Source organism: Pelodiscus sinensis, unplaced genomic scaffold (assembly GCF_049634645.1).
Source record: "Pelodiscus sinensis isolate JC-2024 unplaced genomic scaffold, ASM4963464v1 ctg34, whole genome shotgun sequence".
Taxonomy (NCBI): domain Eukaryota; kingdom Metazoa; phylum Chordata; order Testudines; family Trionychidae; genus Pelodiscus; species Pelodiscus sinensis.
Genome location: NW_027465849.1, coordinates 440,684 through 460,328, shown reverse-complemented (window position 1 = coordinate 460,328; position 19,645 = coordinate 440,684). Strand labels below are relative to the sequence as shown.

The window sequence follows — 19,645 nt, the reverse complement described above, 5'->3', positions numbered from 1 at the left end:
CAGTTTCCCCTCCCAGAAAGCAGAGCCCCCTCCCTGCAGTGTCCAGCTGTTGATCCTGACTTTCCCCGCAGGGCGCAGCTAGCCCGGTCTCCGAGGTCACTAGACTATCTTGGCTCTGCCGGTTGCCCGGCAGGGAGGAACTCCAGTGGTACCAGCCGGTGACCATGTGTGGGGCCGGCTGTGAGTCAACAGGAAACACACTCGCAGGAATGGGGCAGGCCTAGCCCAGCCACATGGCCCTGCATACCAAGGCCCCCCAACTGGGGGCTTCTGAGCAATAGCCGCCCCTTGGTCTGTGTTCCCTGTAAGCTGAGTGCTTGGCCAGCCACCCAGCAGAGGTTCAAATGCTGCCCAGCTGATTAACAGAGCACCCACAGCAGGCAGCCTGTGTTTCTGCCTGTGGTGCACATCTACATATGCCTTGGTGCACATCACAACATTTATTCTGCTCATAGATGGAAAAATTAGAAGGAAAACTGTCCATGGCCCTGGTTAAATCCCCCTGGTCCCTCTGCAAGGCCTGAACAAACTCCAGGGCAGACACCCATCCCCATGGGCCAGCGCTCACCACTCGGAAGTTGGCAGGTGCAGAATTTGTCTGGCTCTGTTGACTTGGCTGAGCTACCTCTCCAAATATAGGTGTCAAATATAGAAGTGTTTGCCAGTGGCAGCTGGGATTGATCCTGTGGGAGATTCCCAAGTGTGAGCCTGTGCGGGACACAAACTCTGCCACTCTTCTCCCCGAGACATCAGGAAACCAGCACCAAAGTGTGGGAAAATCGTTATCCCCCCCTTCCCCCCCCCATACACTCACTCCCTGGGGAAACGTGAAGAGTCCAGTGGGAACCTGTCACATCAGGACTATTTCTGAGAAAATTCTCCCAGGAAAATCCCCTTTCCCAGCAGCTGTAGTGGGGCTATTGCATAAGCCTTGTGTCAAAGTAACATGGCTGGGTGCTCCTCTGTGCCCCCTCTGGGTGATCTTTCGGGCCTTCCCCTCTCTCAGACCAGCCCTGTGAACTGGCTGAATTGACCCCCAGCAGCTCTGTCTGGACTCGGTGCCTCTAGTTCCACCCATGGGAGCTGTGACCAATTGTGACTGCAGTGACCCAGACAGCTTCCCACCCGAAGGTTTGTCTGAGCTCAGCAGCAGGCACCAGGCCCAGCCAGAGAACAGGGCTTCAACAGTCCCCACGTCTGTCACACCCCTGAACCTAGGCAGCCTGTCCTGCTCCAGGCCCTCCCCTCTGGAGCTGGGGCCATCTGTGCTCCACAGAGTCTGCCAGGCAGGCCCCCTCCCCAGCCTTCAGAGCATCTGTCAATACAGCCCAAGGTCTCTGTTTCCTCACATGCCTGAGGCTGTACTTGTCCTCGGTGCTCTGCCCCTACCCCCAGGCCTTTGCCCCATCCCTCTGCCCATCCCTGTCCCAGTCCCTCCTCCCCTTTCACCACCCCTTCCTCTCCGCAGGTCCCACTGCTTGTCCTAGACCTCCCCTTCTCCACCCTCCTGCCCCAAGACACTGGCCAGGCCCCTTCTAGATGCCCCTCCTGCCCCTTTCCTCAAAGGGGGGTGTGGTGGCTTGAGGAGAGCAGGGACATGGGGATCAGCAGGCGGGGACTGAGAGGGATGGGGACTGAGCAGGGGAGGGGTGTGGATGGTGCTGTGGGTGGGTGGCAGAGGGGGGACAGGCAACTACCATCCGCCAGCTTCACTCCCTGCTGTGCCTTGTGGTCATGCAGTGACCCCCGCACAACTGCCAGAGCAGACAAAGTTCCGAGGTTATTACAGGGCAGCTTCAGTGATTGTTGATTGCACCGTGATTGTAGTTTGTTCCCCGAATACCCACCTGCCCCCCTACACTGGGACTCCGATTGCCGGCTGCTGCCGGGTGAAAATGGTAACGGTGGGTTGGGTGGTATCTGCATCAGGGGAAAGGTGTTTCACACCGTAACTCCTCCCTGGGGTTCACCTCCATGTACAACAGGGAGGTAAAATGCCCGCGGCCCCAAGACAGCTTTGTCTCCACGGGGATTTGACACTGAGAGCGCTGCCTGGCCCAGCCAGCTCATCTCACACAGGGCTTCTCCCCCTCCCACTCCCACCATTTGCTGTCACATCCCTAAACATGAACTAAACCAGCAGCCAGGCCTAGGGTTTTAATGCTGCACCCCCCGCAGTGAACCCAGCACGGCTCACAAGAGCCCTGGGGTCACACGTTACAGCTCCACACCACAATCACAGGATACAAATTTCATTTCACTCTCGAATCCAGAGCTGAGACTCCCCCCAATCCCAGGAGTCCAGAAGCTGGGGCTTTAAGGGAACAGCAAACACCATGAGACCTGGCAACACTGATCCCCTCCTGGACCCCACTGCCCGCTACAATTTCCAACAACGTCTGAACTTCCCCACGTCCTTGTTCCAAGAAGCTTCAAGTAACGTCCCTGCTCCCAAGGGAGCTGTGGAGTGGATGACACACAGGGGGGCTGATCCTGCAGCCCACTCGCACCGCCTGAGGCTGGCAGGGGCAATGTGTGTCCGTCTGCAATGGGAGAGTGTCAGTGTCACTGCGAGACCCTTCCCCTCTGCATCCCCGACCGGTGTGAGTGGAATTTCCTTCACTGAACAGTCACCTAGATGCAGTTCTCTCCAGTTAGCACATTGTGAAATAGGAAGCGGCGAGGCAAAGCATTATAACCAATCACTGCTGTTTTCCTTCGCCTTCTGCGGGGGAAACTGCTGGCATGTCGCCATTTCCCCACTTTCCCCGTGGGACGAGGCTCTTCCCAGGTGTCAGTATTTGGATCCAATTCCCCTGTTGTACTTCAGGTCCAAAGATCCCTCAGGAATCAGGTTTTGGGGGGTGTTCTCACACGATTCTCTTTGCCACAGGAGGGTCCAGCAAGGGGCGATTCAGACCTGCAGGTTCTGGGGGTCGTGTTGGACTTTTTTGCCATCCTCAGACATGGTGAGTTCCGGGTGTTTCCAGCCTCGTTCAGAGTGAAAGGACCTGGGGAGAGAAACCAAAATAATCCCTTTAGCCTCTGGTCAGTGGGGAAACCCCTGCTCCCATGGGACACGGATCCCAGCCAGAGGGAAGGGCTGAGCACTACGCATTGGGTGGCCAGTGGCCCAGCTAGCCTGGATCCAGGTGTGGCCTCCAGGAAACTCCTGGGCTGTGAGTTGGCCTGGCCCCTGAGCTGGTGGAGGAGGAGGGAGGGAAACTGGGAGTGGGGCACTGGGCTCCTTGCAGCCTCTCACTCCCCCCTGCACAGGATCTGTCCCTGAGCGGCGTTAAGGGTCCCAGGGCCCACGGAGGTGAAGACTCTGCAGGCTGCGGGGGGGGGGGGGGGAGAGGCAGATGATGGGGCGGGGATGGGTCACTGCTGAAGGGCCAAAGGGAGATGGGGGGGCATCAGGACTGAGTGGGGTTGTGAGATGTGCGCCCTGTAAGCTGTGGGCTTGTGTGGTCTCTCCAGGGAGACTCCAATGCTGCTCATGTGATTAGCAGAGCACCCCCTGCTAGGGCTTTTGTTTCTAGTGGTGGTGCACAGTCACACATGTATCAATGCGCACACAAATATTATTCCACATGAGCAGAACAATCTACATGTGGATAGTAAAGATCAGAGGGAACATTGGGGCTATGTCTAGACTGCAGGCTTCAGAAGAAGCTTTTCCAGAAGAGATCTTCTGAAAAAGCTTCTTCCGAAAGAGCATCCACATCGAAAAGCAATCTGCTTTTCTGAAAGAGAGTGTCCGCACTGAATGGACGCTTTCTCCCTGTAAGCTGTGATTGCTCTGGACAGAGTGTCCACCAGGCACCTGTTCTTTTTCCTCTTCCCTCTTCTGCTGAAAGAACTCTCTTTCCCTGTCCGCACGTGGCTTTTTCCAAAGAGCTTTCAGAAAAAGGCTTCTTCCTCACAGAATGGGGATTACCAATGCCGGAAAACCCCGCTGTTCTTTCGATTTCCTTTCAAAAGAACGGGATTAGAGTGTGGACCATAACTCGAGTTTTGTCAGAAAAAGGGTCATTTTTCCAAAAAAATTCTGTAGTGCAGACATGCCTGGGTTGAGGGAGCTACCTGGGGGTGGGATTTACAGCTCAGGGCAGCATGCTCAGGACCATTCACAGCATCCAGCCCCCGCACTGCAGCCAGTGCCCGTCCTGCCTCCAGAGCCATGCCAGCCATAGGATGGTTCAGGACAGCCACCCCTCAGCCCACGCTCTAAGGGGTCTTGCAGTGGCTACCTCAATCATCCAATAGGCTAGTCTGGGGGATTACCTGCAGGGGGAGAGACCTGGCACGGTGCAGTAGTAGGGGTTGCCCATCCCCCCCCCCCCCCACTCACCATGGCAGTGGGATCCAGAGCATCTGGCAGCCTGCTTTGCTCCATTCCCCCCACCCCACCCCACCCCACCCCACTCTCTGCACTTGGCTTCACTGTGGCAGAGGGAGTGGGGGGTTGGCTAGCCCAGCTGGGAAGCTTCCTTCTAGCTGCAGGGCAGATGCACCCAATGAGCCAAGGGTTCCAGAACTGACAGCACAGGTCAGACTAACCGGCTATTAATGAACAGCAGCAAGGTCCCAGCTCAGCCCCAAAAGAGAGAGTCCATTTCCCCTGCCCCTGGCCCAGCTGCTGGCACTGCTGGGAATGAGGGAAGGGAGTGTCACACCAGCCTTCAGCTTCCTGAAGGGAAGTTCCAAAGAGGATGGAGAAAGGCTGTTCTCAGTAGTGACAGATGCAGAACAAGGAGCAATGGTCTCAAGTTGTGGTGTGAGAGGTCCAGGTTGGATATTAGGAAAAACTATTTCCCTAGGAGGGTGGTGAAGCACTGGAATGGGTTACCTAGGGAAGTAGTGGAGTCTCCATCCCTAGAGGTGTTTAAGTCTTGGGTTGACAAAGCCCTGGCTGTGTTGATTTAATTGGGATTGGTCCTGCCTAGAGCAGGGGGCTGGACTTGATGACCTTCTGAGGTCTCTTCCAGCTCTATGGTTCTATGATTCTAGAACAGGTATCTCACAGAGAGCCCTGTGCTGCTGTGCCCATCACCCAGCCTCAGATCTCCTATTACTGGGCTGTGTGGTCCCTTTGCGGCACTGATGCACAAGTGCGTTCCTTTCGGGGGAGGGGTTGGCTGGGGCACAGATGCTCTGTTCAGACGAGGACCAGGTTTAGAGTAGAAGGCGGGAAAATATGCCAGGAGTGAGGATCTGAGAGAGCTGTGGATTGGGACTGAAGGATGCAACAGAGCTGGGACTGGGGGAGGAAGCCCAAGCTGGGACAGCAGGAGCTGCAGGCAGTGGTGGTGTTTGTCCCATGGGTACTGAGCCCACACAGCTCAGTTCTGGGGTCCCTACCAGTGCCGTGACATGCATGGTGTGGGCCAGGACACCTCATAGAGCCCTGGGCAGTGCTGAGTCAGACGGAGCAGCTGATACCTGGCCGGTAAGATCTGGTTCTCAGCATCAGTACCAGATTAAGGGTTTGTGGGCCCAAAGGAGGGCAATGGTGCTAGGAGGCTGGCCCTTAGAGCAAGGGTTCCCCCAAGGGCAGTGGGGCTCAACAGGGGCAGCCCCACTCCGTCCAGTATGAGAGCACTGTTCATAAACTGGCAATTGCCTGGTGTGCGCTGGACCATCCAGCCCTGTGCTGCCAGCATGCTCCTTCCCTGTGGGGGTGGGTCCATGCTGTGCCACACAGAACCCTCACCCAACACCCCATCCAGCACCCCCTGGACCCGTTATGCCCAGCACCCACTCACAAATGTACAGGGCTCTAGACACCACCACCCCTGTCCCTCGAGACCCCAGCCAGCTACCCGCTTGGTGCTGATGGTGCTTGCAGTGAAGGAGGCATTTCCTTGCATGAGATGGGGAGGCATCCTCCAACTTCACTAGCTTGCTGCTTCTGCGGGGTCAGGGGGAGGCAGGCTCTGCCCCAGAAGAGACCCCGAAGCAGACAGTTATCAGACAGGAGCAGCAGCCCCTAAGGGCTCCTCTCCACCCCTGGCTCCACTGGCAGCTGAGGCCAAAAGGAGCAAGCAGTGGGCAGGGGAGGAGCTGGCACATGGGCACAGGGCAGAGAGAAGCCTGGGCCAGGCAACTGAGAGGAGCTGGTGGTTGCAGAGGGATGCAGCTGCTGGGGAGGGGGGTTAGTAAGGACCCATCCCTAGAGGAGTGAGCTAGGCTGGGCCCTGTAGAAGCCCAGTGCCATGGCGCAGTGGTGCCATTGTAGACCTGGTACCACCCTGAGATTGTGGGGGTTCAGGTGCCTCATGTGAGCACTGGCTGCAGGTGAGGACACAGGCAGAGCTGTAGGTCTGGAGAGCACAGGGTTGGGCTATCCGGGTGCTGCAGGTGGGCACTGAGGGGCCCAGCAGAGCTGTGGGCATGCAAGGAGCCCAGCATAGAGCGGTGGGGATTTTGCAAGTCAGCATCAGGACACGGCCCCAGAACGGCCTGGAGGAAGTTTGCCCTGCCCTAGTCCCTGCTGTTTCTCAGGCACATGGTCCCTTTCTGCTAGTAGGGAGCATAATGAAACCTGAGCTGCAGCCCTGACCTTGATTGTTCCCCGGGGATGGGGGATGATCATGAAAGTTCTGATGTCCACACGCAGAACATGTGGTGATTTGCCCATCGCATTATAGTGTGAAAGCCCAGGCACACGGTTACTAGGGACTGACCAAGTCCCTGATGCCAAGAAAGAATTGGTCACTCACCCTTGTGCAGTAATTGGCTCTTCAGGAGTGTTCCTACAGGTGCCCCACGATCCACCCTCCATCCCTGCTGTGTTAGGGTTCTCTGTTCGGAAGCCAAGGAACAGATAGGCTATGTCTACACTGCAGGCTTCTTGCACAAGAATGGTTGTTCTTGAGCAAAAAAAGAGCTCTTGCACGAAATAGCTAGTGAGGGCAGGAATAGGGGTTTCTTGCGCAAGAAACTCCTATGGCTAAAATGGCCATCAGAGCTTTCTTGCGCAAGAGAGCGTCCACACTGCTATGGATGCTCTTGCTCAAAAGCGCATGGCAATGTGGACATGATCTTGCGCAAAACGTTCTTTCGCAAGAAGCCTGTGGTGTAGACGTAGCCATACGCTATGTCTACGTTGTGCATTGTTGTGCAATAAGATATGCAAATGAGGTAGGGGGATGAATATCACTGCGACTCATTTGTATAGCTAATGAGCCGCCATGTTTGCGGCACAGGCTTTTGCGCAAGAAGGAGCTGTCTACACTGCCCCTTTTTGCGCAAAAACACCCCTCTGGTGCAGGAGCCCTTCTTCCTGAAAATAAGCAGCAGAACGGCTCTGCGCAAGAAGGTTTTTTTGGTGCAAGAAGGAGCAGTGTAGACACTCCTTCTTGCACAGAAGCCTGTGCTTCAAAAATGGAGGCTCATTTGGTATGCAAATGAGGTGCAACGATATTCATCCCCATGCCTCATGTGCATCTCTTATTGCACAACAATGCACAGTGTAGACATAGCCATACTGTTTCACACAAGCAGTGCTAACAATGGCAGAGGGCATGAGGTTCACTAGCATGCATGGGCTGAACACACAGTGCTAGCCTTCTAGGAGAAATTTTCCACCCCTGGAGAACCAATAGGGACACTAACACAAGAACTACTTCTCTTTCGTCTTCTTCTCCTGCTCCTTCTTCTTCTCTAGCTCCTTCTTCTTCTCCTCCTCCTTCTTCTTCTTCTCCTCCTCCTTCTTCTTCTTCTCCTCCTCCTTCTTCTTCTCTTTCTCTTTCTCTTTCTTCCCCTCCTCCTTCTTCTTCTTCTCCTCCTCCTTCTTCTTCTCTAGCTCCTTCTTCTCCTCCTCCTTCTTCTTCTCTAGCTCCTTCTTCTCCTCCTCCTTCTTCTTCTCTTGCTCCTTCTTCTCTTTCTCCCTCTTTTCCTGCTCCTTCTTTTCTTTTTCCTTCTTCTCCTTCTCCTTCTTCTTCTCCTCTTTCTCTTGCTTCTCCTCTTTCTTATTCTCCTCCTGCTTCTCCACTTTCACCTTGTTCTCCTCCTGCTTTTTCTCCTCTTTCTTCTTGTCCTGCTTCTTCTCTTTCTCCTTCTTCTGAGAATCTGAAATGGGGAACAGAAAAGAATTAGACCCAGAGACATGCTCACTGATGCCTGTGCCCCAGAATGACTGCAGTTAATGACAGACACTCACAGCCACACTCACAGCCCCAGGAACCAGCATCTTTCACAGCAAGGGGCTGGCAGTTTGTGATAGACACCAACAGGCAGGAGCCCTGGGATTTGCAGAGCATCTCACCTTGCTGGAAACAGGGGTCTGGATCAGGACACAGCTCTGACATTCTCAACCCTTCTGTCTACGGGGAATTCCTTGTCTGTGTAACTAGCAGCTCTACAGCCCCCTGGAGCATCAACGCTCCACACTCCAGGGCTAAGTAGGAGATGGATGTGGTGATGACTGGAGCTCACAGCTGGGATCTGCCCTTGGCTACAAAGCATGGAAACATGAACCATGTTCTGGACATGGCCCAGAAGAGTCTGCAGTGCCGCAGTCACCTAGAGAAAGTGGCTGTTTCTACTGCAGGGAACTCCCAGTGCTGCTGTGGGACTGGGGTGTCTGTAAAGTGACTCTGATTTCCACCTGAACTCTACACTCAGCCCAGCCCTGTGGTGCAGGGGCTGCTGGATCCGCTCAGCACCGTGTGGCTGGGAGCTTCGGCTCAGATGCTCTACTGGGGAGGTGGATGAACTTACCAAGTATCTCACGTAGCCTCTGGCACTCTGGGGAGAGAGGAAAAGGGGACAATCATGAATTCAGCCTGGGCCAGTCCAAACACAGTCACGGGGGGCTTTTCTACATTGTGAGTACAGCTACACTGCCACTGGGATGGAGCTTCCCAGGTTGGGCAGGCAGACGTGAGCTGGAGACACTGTGCTAAAAGCCACAGAGCAGCCAGGGGTAGCAGATGCTGCAGATTGGGCTGGATGCTCAAGTCCAAACCACCTGGGCCCCAAGGCATGTACCTGAGCAGCCAGACTCAGGCACTGTCCCTGCTGCCTCCTCCCCCCTCAGCCTCCACACACACATGGCCATTTCTCATGTGCTACTGTAACACAGCTAGTGCATCTTGCTGACTATGCTGGCACATTCACTCCCAGCTCTAGCGTATGAGCCAAGGGTCTCAGATCTGACAGCACGGCAGGGAAAACTGTTGTTAATGAAAAACAGACGAGGCCTCAGCTCAGCCCCTAAGCAGAGCCCATGGGGCAGCACCCCCCAAATTCACTAACAGCACTGCTGGGAATGCGGGACAGGAGCGTCACACCAGGACATGTATCCCACACAGGCCTGCACTGATGCGCCTGTGACCCAGTCTCAGGCCTCCTATTTCTGCGCCGTGCAATCCCGCTGCGACGCTGGTCTGCACACGTGTGTGGCTCTAGGGTCCGTGGCTGGCAGGAGCTGAGCTGGGGAAGGGCTTTGTGGGGCCGTAGGGCCTTGGACTGACTCTCCACACTAAGTGCTGTGGGGTCGGGTCTCCTCTGAGCTCCTAGTGTAGCCATGTGGGTGGGCCCGTCAGTGTGCACCTCACAAAGCCCACACAGGCCTGGGTAGAGTGTACTGTGTGCCTGACAATGCTCTGCCCCAGCCCAGACCCATCCTACCTTCAGCTACCCCCAGCCCAGGCAGGCTTCTTTTTAGGGAGCCTGCTGGGCCTGTGCCCACCCAGCAGGGGGAGGGCCCTGGCATGGAGACCGTGGGCAGTGAGGTGGGGTGGCCAGGCACTGGGGCTGATCAAGGGGGCTTTCAGGGGTGAGGGGTCAGCTGGGGGTCTGACTGCATGGCACAACCCGGGGAGACTGGGACTTGCCGACTGGGAGTCAAGTCCAGCAGCACAATCTGAGCTGAGATATGCCAGCTGGGGGATGGGCTTGGCACCGCAGCCTGGCGTGACTGGGAACTGTCTGCCAGGGGCTGAGTCTAGCAGCACAGCTGGGCAGATGAGAAATGCTGGAAATGCCAGCAGGGGATTGCACTGAGACAGAGCTGTGCGTGTGGCAGCCCAGGGCTGGGCAGGGCTCGGCCCTGAGGGGAGCAGCAGAGCTGGGTGTATGCAGGAAGCCCAGCCTTGGGGTAGCAGGGACTCTGAAGGTCACAGGGTAGATATATTCACAGAAGTGCATGGAGGACGTTTGTCCAGACCTTGAGAAAGTCCCCCTGATACATTTCAACTAATCCCCCTCATGAAGTATGACACTGAACTGAGAGCCGCAAACGTTGCAGAGCTGGGTTATTCCAGGGCTGGGGGGAGTTGATCATGTAGGTGAGTTAAGTTTACACGGTGCATGTGGTGAATTTTCTATTTGCTACAGCAGGGAAGCCCAGCGTGGGCTCACGTCTAGTACGGATTGTCCAATTACCTAATTGCAGGTCCTCCTTCTCTTTATCCCGAGACTCTGTAATAGGGAGGAGAAAAATGTTAGAGGTAGAGACAGGCTCTGTGCCCCATAACAACTGGGGTTAGCTACAGACCCCACAGCCACACTGCTGCCCCAGTGCGGGTTTGATAGGAGTGGGGCTGGCAGTTAGAGATAAGCACCAACACACAGGAAACTCGGGATTGGCAAAGCATCTAACCGTGATAGCAGACGTGGGTCTGAATTCCCATGCAGCTCTGACATTCCCGGCCCTTCTGTCTCAGGGGAATTGTCTGTGTTACTAACAGCCCTTCGGAGCATCAGAGTTCTGCACTCCGGGTGTGACGGGGGGGTGAAAGGGCTGATGACTGGAGTTCAGAGCTGGGATCTGACCTTGGTAACACAGCACGGAAACAAGAGTCAGGGTCCAGTCTCATGCTCTGCTCAGTGTTCTGGGGAGTGGCCCAGCAGTGGCCGCAGTGCCGCAGGCATCTATAGAAAGCGACTGGCCCCTTCTCCTGCAGCAGAGCACTGTGGCTGGTGCTGGATTGACAAAGGCCAGATGACACCGGGCTGTCTATCCAGACACAGGGGAGTGGAACCATTTTATAGTGGGGGTGCTGAGTGCTACTGAACCCAGCTGTAAACTCTGTGTATAACGGAAACCAGTTCTAGTCAAGGGGTGCTGCAGCAGCCCCCACACTCCTAGTTCCAGCGCCTATGCAGACAGAAGAGCAGGTAGCCCTGTGGCTGCTGCAGAGACCTCCCGGTGCTGCCGTGGGACTGAGTGACTACTGTGACTGATTTCAGCCTGCTCTGATCAGCCCAGCCCTGTGGTCTCAGTGCTCCTGGATCTGCTCGGCAGCATGTGTGGCTGGGAACCTCTGCCCAGGGGGGCAGCTGGACTTACCCAGCTTCTGTTGCAGCTCCTGGCACTCTGGGGAGAGAAGAAAAGGAGACCCACATGGGTTCGATGCGGGTTGTTGTGAGGAGAGTAGGTGCAGCTGTTCCAAACCCTGGTACATCAGTACTGCAGCTGGGCGGGAGCTTCCAGTCAGGGAGGCAGGTAGGTGCCAGGTCTGCGCGAGTCAGGGAGCCAGAAGCAGCAGCTTGGGCAAGTGGCTCCAGGACCAACCCACTCACACACCTTGGGTAGATATTCACGTGGCTGCCCTGAGCCCCGCCACACTCCTGCTGTAAGTGCACCAGCTCACGCAGAGCGAGGTGTGTCTAGCTCCCCGAGATCAGATGCTCGCTCCCAGCTGCAGGGCAGACGTGCCAATGAGGGTGTCAGGAATGACAGGAAGGCCCACCGACCTGGAAGCACATGATCCTAAACCACACCCCAAAGCCCACACTTCAGCCAGACCCTGCACCTCCTCCCGCACTCTGAATACCTCAGCCCCAGCCCAGTGAAAGTGAGTTCAGTTGGGGGAGGGGGAGACTGGAGATGGGGCCTCAGAGGAAGGATGGCAAAGGGGGCAGGCCCTCAGGGAAGGGGTGGGGTACGGGTGCTTGGTTTTGTGCAGCTGAAAATTGGCAGTCCTGCTCAAAGGAGCCCACTAATTACCACTGGGACAGCACCCCCACCCCTATTGATGGCACTGCTAGGAATGAGGGAGGGGAGCATCACACCAGAACATGTAGCAAGCACATAGAGAGAGGGCTGCCCTGCTACAGCCTGTCAACAGCCTCAGCCCTCCTATTTCGGTGCTCTGCAGTCTCTGTGTGGTGCTGATCTGCATGGGTGTGTGATTCTACTGTTGAGATATGTAAAACAAAGAAGGGTCTGGGATGATGGTAGAGTTCAGCCACACTAAGCATTACCCTGGAACATGCTCTGCCCTTCGTTTTTACATCCTAGAAAAATACATAAGCATGCAACTGCTCTATTTGGTTGTGTCTTTTGCTTATCCTCATTGGCTCTGTATAAAATGTCCTCAGGGTTACATTTCTTGTAATTTCTGTAACCTGCTGATTTAGAAAGTTTGTGGTGTTTGTAGAAAAGTGTTTCTTTAAATAGAAATTCTGTAAATAGTAATTAGGGGTGGGTATAATTGTATTCAGTATTTGCATATTAATATTCACTTATTTAAAATGAATATTAACATAAGTACTAAATAAGGTTTTAGGGAAAGTAGTGATAGACGTGTGAATTAACACACTAAAATAGACAAAAGGGTGTAATTGGTGCCAGGTTGTTACCACTCAGATGCTGTGTTGAATGTCCGAGGTAAATGTGAATGGGCAGTAAAGCAGTTTCATTGACCCCATCCACTCTGGGGTTGCCTGTTTCTTCTCTAACATCTACAGTCAGTGGTTGGTAGGGGCTCTGCTGGGAAAAGGCCCCTGGGGCTGGGTGATCCTGAATTTAATGTGCACCCCTTGAGACAAGGGGTCAGATCCTGTCCTGGGTCTCATGGGAACTCTGTGGGTTGTGGGGCCCATCAGAATGTGCTTCACTGAGCAGATACAGAGTGCACCAGGGTTTGTGTCTAAGTTCTTTTGAAGCCCTGGACTAGGGCAGGAGGATGGAGGCTGGGAAGGAACAGAACTGGAGAGTTTAGGATTGGGATAGCAGGGAGGGCTGGGGAGTGACGGACACCAATACGGGGAGTGACGGACACCAGGGCTGGGGAGTGACGGACAGCCAGGGACTGATGTGACCACCAGAGCTGAGCACGCAGGGTGCTCAGAATGTGGGTACTTCACAGGTGAGAATTGCGATGCATCCCCAGAGCTGCCTGGAGGAAGTTTTCCCAGCCCCTGATGCAGGGCTTCTTTATCCAGCCCCCTTTTTCACACTAGAAGGGGTGTGAGCTGCAACACTCAGCAAAGTGCTGCTCTATAACTGGCCTGTGTGAATGAAGCTGGTGCGCACTAAATGGTGCCTTGTTCACATGAACTACATTAACTAGGCTTAGCCAAGTACCTGATTCCAATGTCAACCTCTTAGCATCTGAAATAGGGAGGAGAAAAGTGTTAGAGACAGAAACAGCTGTCGTGTGATGTTCTGGGCATCGTAGCTCCTGGGGTTAGTTGCAGACACTCCACAGCCCCAGTGCAGGAACCAGCAGCTTTGTCATGAGCCAGGCAGTCATTTACTAAAGTCACCAACATGCAAACCATCTAACCGTGATGGCAGCCGTGGGTCTGGATCCTGATACAGCGCTGCCATTCTCAGCCCTTCCATCTCAGGGGAATTACTGGCCTTTGTTCCTAACAGCTCTTTGGACATCGGAGCTCCACACTCCATGGCTACGTCTACACTGGCATGATTTTCCAGAAATGCTTTTAATGGAAAAGGTTTCCGTTAAAAGTATTTTCGGAAAAAGCGCGTCTAGATTGGCACGGACGCTTTTCCGCAAAAAAGCCCCGATCGTCATTTACGCGATTGGGGCTTTTTTGCGGAAAAGAAATCTCTGCTGTCTACACTGGCCCTTTTCTGGAACAGTTGTCCGGAAAAAGACTTTTGCCCGAACGGGAGCAGCATAGTTTTTCCGGAAAAGCACTGATGATTTTACATGAGATCGTCAGTGCTTTCCGGAAATTCAAGCGGCCAGTGTAGACAGCTGGCAAGTTATTCCGGAAAAGTGGCTGATTTTACGGAATAACTGGCCAGTGTAGACACAGCCCACATGTAACTAGGGATCGACGTGCAGACGATGGGAGTTCTGGCCTTGGCAGCCCAGCATGGAAATGTGAGTCTGATCCCGGTCTCTTGGTCATCTCCTTGCACTGCCGCAGCCATCGAGAGAAAGCGACTAGCCCCTTTCTCCTGCATCGAACAATGTGACTCACACTGGACTGTCAAAAGCCAGGTCACCTCTGTGGTCTAACCAGACCGGAGAGCAGGTAACCCCGTGGCTGCTGCAGAGAGCTCACAGCGCTGCTGTGACTGGGGGAAGTAACAACTCAGATTTTGGCTGAAACATTTCACTCAGCCCTGCCCTGCAGTGTTGGTGCTTCTGTCTCTACTCTGCACCATGTGTGGATGGGAGCCTCTGCCCAGGGGCTCTCCTGGACAGTTGATGAACTTACCGAGCAACTGCTGCAGATTCTGGCAATCTGGGGAGAGAAGAAAAGGAGACCATTGTGAGTTCAATATGGGCCGTTCCAAACTCTGGGTGCATTTACACTGTCCCTGGGAGCAAGTGTCCCAGTTTGGGCAGGAAGACACATGCGAGCTCTGCTAGAGCTAATGAGCACTTTGTAGCAGGGTAGCCGATGGTGGCAGGTGCAGCAGCTTGAACTATCTTCTCAACTACAAACCTACTCACAGCTCCTGGGTAGGTTCTTAGGCAGCTGCCCTGAGCCACTGCCCCTGCTATTCCAGCCACAGTGCTACTGTCAGTGCACAAGCAGAGCTAGCCTGTGTCAGGCTACCCCTGGTGGGAAGCTCGCTCCCAGTTGCAGTTTAGATGCACCCAATCAGCCCAGGGTCTCAGAACCACCAGCACAAGTCATACATATTGCTGGGGCTAGGGCAGTCGAGTCCTCATTTTGCTAGGGTCAGGGTAGCTGGGGTATGACCCCAACTTTGTCCCAACTGTGGTGGTCTGGCTCCATAGCTGCCATGGTGGCCCAAGAGCTGCTGTGAGGAGAGAGAGCTGGGGGAGCTTTCTCCCTTGTAGTAGTCCTGGAGCATGTTCCTTCACCCCATTTCCTCCAAACCCAGCCCACTCCATAGCCTGTTTCCCCAGTCAGTGCCCTCTCACCCCTGCCCTCCAACCTTTTGTTCCAGCCCTGAGACTGTCACACCAGACCCCACCCCAGAGCCTGCTACATATCACCTCTATACTGGTGCACATAATGAAATTCGTTCCACACAGGTGTAGGAAAAATTAGAGGGAACACTGATGGTGACCCCCTGGAAAGCTCAGTTCCAGGACCCTTCCATGGACCTTGCATACATGGTGGGATGGGCAATAATTTTTGATGGGTGGTGGCCACTCCAAGAATTGGTAAGTGGTCAAGGGCTGTATTCTTGCATGGTATTAATGGAGGAGGTGTGGTATCTGAGATGGAGGCTGGGTGCAGAAGGGAGATCAGTGAAGAAGACGAGGGTGCAGGATGGGGTGTGGAGTCTGGGAGGGAGTTTGGGTAAGGAGGGGCTTGTGAATCTGGGGCAGGGGATGGGCTACAGGAGGGGATGCAGGGTCCAGGAGAGGGGTTGAGTGCAAGAGAGGATTCTGACCTGGAAGAAGGGGTGCAGGGTCTGGGATGGGGTTGTGACCTGGGGCAGGGGATTAGGGTGCAGGGGCTGGGAAAGGATATGGGTTCAGGAGAAGGGTGCAGAGGGTTTGGGTTATGTGGGCTAAGGGGGGAGGAGGGAGACAGAGGGTTGGGGGAGGGAGGGGCTTGAGTGCCAGAGGGAGGCTACGTCTAGCAGCCCAGCGTATCTGAGGCTCCCAATGGGCCACAGTCCAGATCCAGTGGCTTGGAGAGCTGGATCCAGCCCAGGGGCCATATTTTGCCTGCCCAGCTGGATGGTGTGTGAGGCTGGCGGTGGGGGTAACAGGAGAGGACAGGACTGAGGAGTTCATGGCTGGAGCAGCAGGGATGCAGTGGGTGAGCTCTGAGGGGCCCTGTCAGAGCTGTGTGCAAGTTACAATAGTGGCCATTTTGCAGGTCAGAACTCAGATGTAACCACAGAGCTGCATGGAGGAAATGTGCCCAGCCCCTGACTCAGGGCTTATTTAAACAGCCCTGCAGGTCAGCCTATGAGGACAGGCGTGATTTGCAGCACACACGGAAGTGCGACTCTCTAGCTGCCCAATTGCTCCTCATCAAATACAACTGTGGAAATATCAAGTAGGAACTTTTTAGTTTGCACTCAGAGCATCCACACTGTGTTGTTACAGTGCAGCGCTGTGGCACATAGGACTATTCACGCCCCTGTATGCTGGACTTGGGGCAGAGCAGAATCCACCCACCCATCTGCTTTACATTCACTCTCTGTAGTTAAGGCTGAAATGTGAGCTGCCAATGCTGCAGGGTTTGTTTGTTTCTCGGGCCGGGGGAGATGATCATAAAGGTGATGAAGGTCCACACAGAGCTTGTTCAATCTCATTATAGCATGAAACCAAAGATACTCATTAACTGGGGGTTTAGCCAGGTACCTCCTTCCAAGGTCTTCTTCTCAGTAACTAAAATGGGGAAGAGAAATGTGTTAGACTCAGAGACATACTGTGCGGTGCTGCACATTCCCCAACAACTGGGGTGAGTAGTACACACTTCCCAGAGCTGCCCTCCCAGCCCCAGTGCAGGAGCTCAAAAGTTTGACAGGAGCAGGGCTGGCAGGCACCAACACACAGGAGTCCTGAAAGAGTTTCTCACTCCTTAGCCCTTGTGTACACACACACACTGGCACCAGTTTAACTACTTTGGTTATAAAACATGCCTTGAGTTAAACTGGGGCAGGGTTGTGCTTAGCACAGGCCATGGGCTGGTACTCCACAGCTCCCTCTCTGGCTGATTCTAGCACAGCACTGAGAGCTAGGGGTGCCCCATCCAGCCTTCCCCAGCTACTGGAATAGTGGCCACAAGAGGTCATGGCAGAAGGCAAAGGAAACAAAAGAGGGGGGTCCTTGGGGCTCTTGCTGAGGGAATCCCAAAATAAGGATGCTAAGGACTAGTCAACTAGCTGACTATCCAATAAGCAAATGTTTATTGGATAATTGAGTTGACTACTCGATTCCCCCCACTTGCTGCCTCTATCAGATAGAGGCAGCAAAGGCGGGGGGAAGAAGGGGTACTTTAAAGCAGCAGCACCACACAGAGCCCAGGGTACAAGCTCCATGCGGGGCTGCCACTTTGAAATGCCGTGGCAGCGTATCAAAGGGGCAGCGCAGCATGGAGCTGACCCTGGGCTCCGCTTGGCACCGCCCCTTGGAAATGTCAATGCAGCGTGGAACCCGGGGTTAGCTAGGGATTTCCCAGCTGACCCCAGGCTCAGGGCTGCATTTCAAAGTTCCACACTAGCATTTGAAAGCGGGAGTATCACATGGAGCCCAGGGTCAACCCCAGGCTCCAGGAGGGCATTTCTGCTTTGAAATGCACAAGAGCCCGCTGGGGCTCTTGTACATTTCAAAGGAGGAATGTGGAAGTGCCAATTGACTAGTTGATGGAAATTCCATTGACTCCCTGACTAGTAAATGACTCGATATTTAACATCCTTCCCCCAGACACAGCGCTGGCATGTTGTATCCATTCTCCCTCCCTTTCATCTGTATTTCCCTGCATGTGTGCCCAGTGCCCAGCAGAACAGGCCAGCACCACTCGGCACTATCCCAACTCAAACTAATATTGTTACTAAATATTGAAAAGTTCACAGTGGAATAAATTAGATGTGTGGACTTAAAAAAGTTGCTGCTCTGTCTATTAGCTGAGCTCAGGAGAGTGAAGGTCACAGATTCACAGTTTCAAGCCAGACGGGACCATCAGATCTTCTGCTCTGACCATCTGTACCTCACAGGCCAGAGAATCTCACCCTGTTCCCCCTGCACTGAGCCCAGTAACTCAGGCTGGGCTGCAGCAGCTCCCAGAAAGGTGCCCAGTCTCATCTGATGCCATCAGGAGATGGAGAATTCACCCCGGCCCTGAGAACTTGAGCCAGTGGCTATTCACCCCCTGTACCCTGGGCATTCTACAGTCACAGGGATGGAATCAGCTCACAGCATCACCGGCCTGGCTGTGTCCTCTCCTTTAAGAAGATAGAGCCATGGAGCAATTGCCCAGGGCTAGTGGGACAGAATCTGGCCCAGAGTTGTCACTGCCAGACCATATGCCTGCTGCACCCACATGCAGGGAATCCCACAAGCACGGACCCTTCAGTATCCACTGCAAAACACACACGTGCCAACCTGTCATCATCAATGTGTGTAAGAATGTGGAAACATGAAGAATCACTGCACAGAGACCACCTGGCTCCATCCCCTTCATTGCCCTCAGCCCACCGATAGCACCGGGCACAGAGCTCACACATCTCAACAGACAGAGCAGCAGACCCACCAAGAGTTAACAGAGCCTCCTCTTCAGAGCGTTTCTTCTGAGAGACCTTTCGCTTGGCTGCGGGACAGAGAATCAGACATTGCCGTGAAACAGGGAGGGAAGGGGTCACACTGAGGAATTCATTAATATGGGTAGAGCTGGGACTCCAGTGTGTATGTTCATTTGGTTTATTTTTCCAAACCAACATAGATTAAAGATCTGAATAAGAAGCTCCCATGTCCCAGCCCAGTGCCTGCAAGCACCAGCCTCTAAACATGCCAGTGACACAGCCCCATTACCTGTGTATCCAAGATATGCACAAGCTCCGACAGCAATGAGAACCAGAGTGAACAATACCCAGAACGCAGCCAGCCAGGGAGACTTCTGGGGGAAGACGTCACCTGCCAAAGAGAGAGCGCAGGGTGTGAGGAGCATGGGCCATCCTGGAGAGAACAGGATCTGCCACTTGGCCTGATAGTTGCCCCCGGGTACCCCAAAACTTCATGGGAATGAAGGAACGTCCCCTGCAGGCTCTAATCACAGAAAAATGGGAGCTGTTGAAACCAGAGAAGCCAGCGCAGCATCAGCCCCAAGAACCGATTCTGCCCTGCCAAAAACCCTCCTGTTGCTACAAGCCAACAGCCAGCGGCTCCATGCTCAGCCTGCCCAACCCTGCCTGACCAGCTGGCAGCTGGGATGGTCACTGACACATGGTTCCCAGCTCTCAGTCACCATGTCCAGTCCAGAGAAGTTCAGCAGAGACCAGAGACCAGCTGTTTTCCCAGCTGGCCCAGTGTGTTATGAATCCGTGGAGTCATAGATGTTAAAGCCAGAAGGGGCCATTGCAATCACCTAGTTTGACCTCCTGTAGAACTCAGGCCACAGACCCTCACCCAGTGATCCCTGCACACAGCCCAGACCTGTTCCAGCCCAAGTGGAGCTTACAGAAAGAGACACCCGGTTTGGGTTGAAAGATTCCAAGTGATAGAGACTCCACCATGTCCCTAGGGCAGTTGTTCCAAGGGAACTTGCACCTTGTTTCTAGTCTGAATTTGTCCAGCTTCAACTTCCAGCCACCAGCTCATATTCTGCCTTTGTGGGCTAGATTAGAGAGGTACTGAGTCTGTGATTAAGTCTCCTTTTAATCTTCCCTTGGAGAAGCTCTATAAGGGTATGTCTACACTACAGCGCTAATTCGAACTAACTTAGTTCGAATTAGTTAATTCGAACTAAGCTAATTCGAACTAACGGATCTAGACTA

General features: G+C 54.2%; 1 protein-coding gene across 1 annotated transcript in view; it reads right to left on the bottom strand.

Annotated features, from left to right (window-relative positions):
• Positions 1-2,143: 2,143 nt before the first annotated feature.
• The window catches only part of LOC102462465 (butyrophilin subfamily 3 member A2-like), a 31,258-nt gene continuing 13,756 nt past the window's right edge, over positions 2,144-19,645 (bottom strand). The window contains exons 5-14 of the mRNA XM_075915467.1: positions 18,684-18,785; positions 18,406-18,462; positions 16,515-16,541; positions 14,434-14,460; positions 13,325-13,351; positions 11,303-11,329; positions 10,396-10,431; positions 8,728-8,754; positions 7,621-8,076; positions 2,144-3,011 (exon numbers count right to left, since the gene is read on the bottom strand). Coding sequence (XP_075771582.1) covers positions 7,628-8,076; positions 8,728-8,754; positions 10,396-10,431; positions 11,303-11,329; positions 13,325-13,351; positions 14,434-14,460; positions 16,515-16,541; positions 18,406-18,462; positions 18,684-18,785 — 779 coding nt within the window. The 3' untranslated portion in view covers positions 2,144-3,011; positions 7,621-7,627. The remainder of the gene's footprint in view (positions 3,012-7,620; positions 8,077-8,727; positions 8,755-10,395; positions 10,432-11,302; positions 11,330-13,324; positions 13,352-14,433; positions 14,461-16,514; positions 16,542-18,405; positions 18,463-18,683; positions 18,786-19,645) is intronic.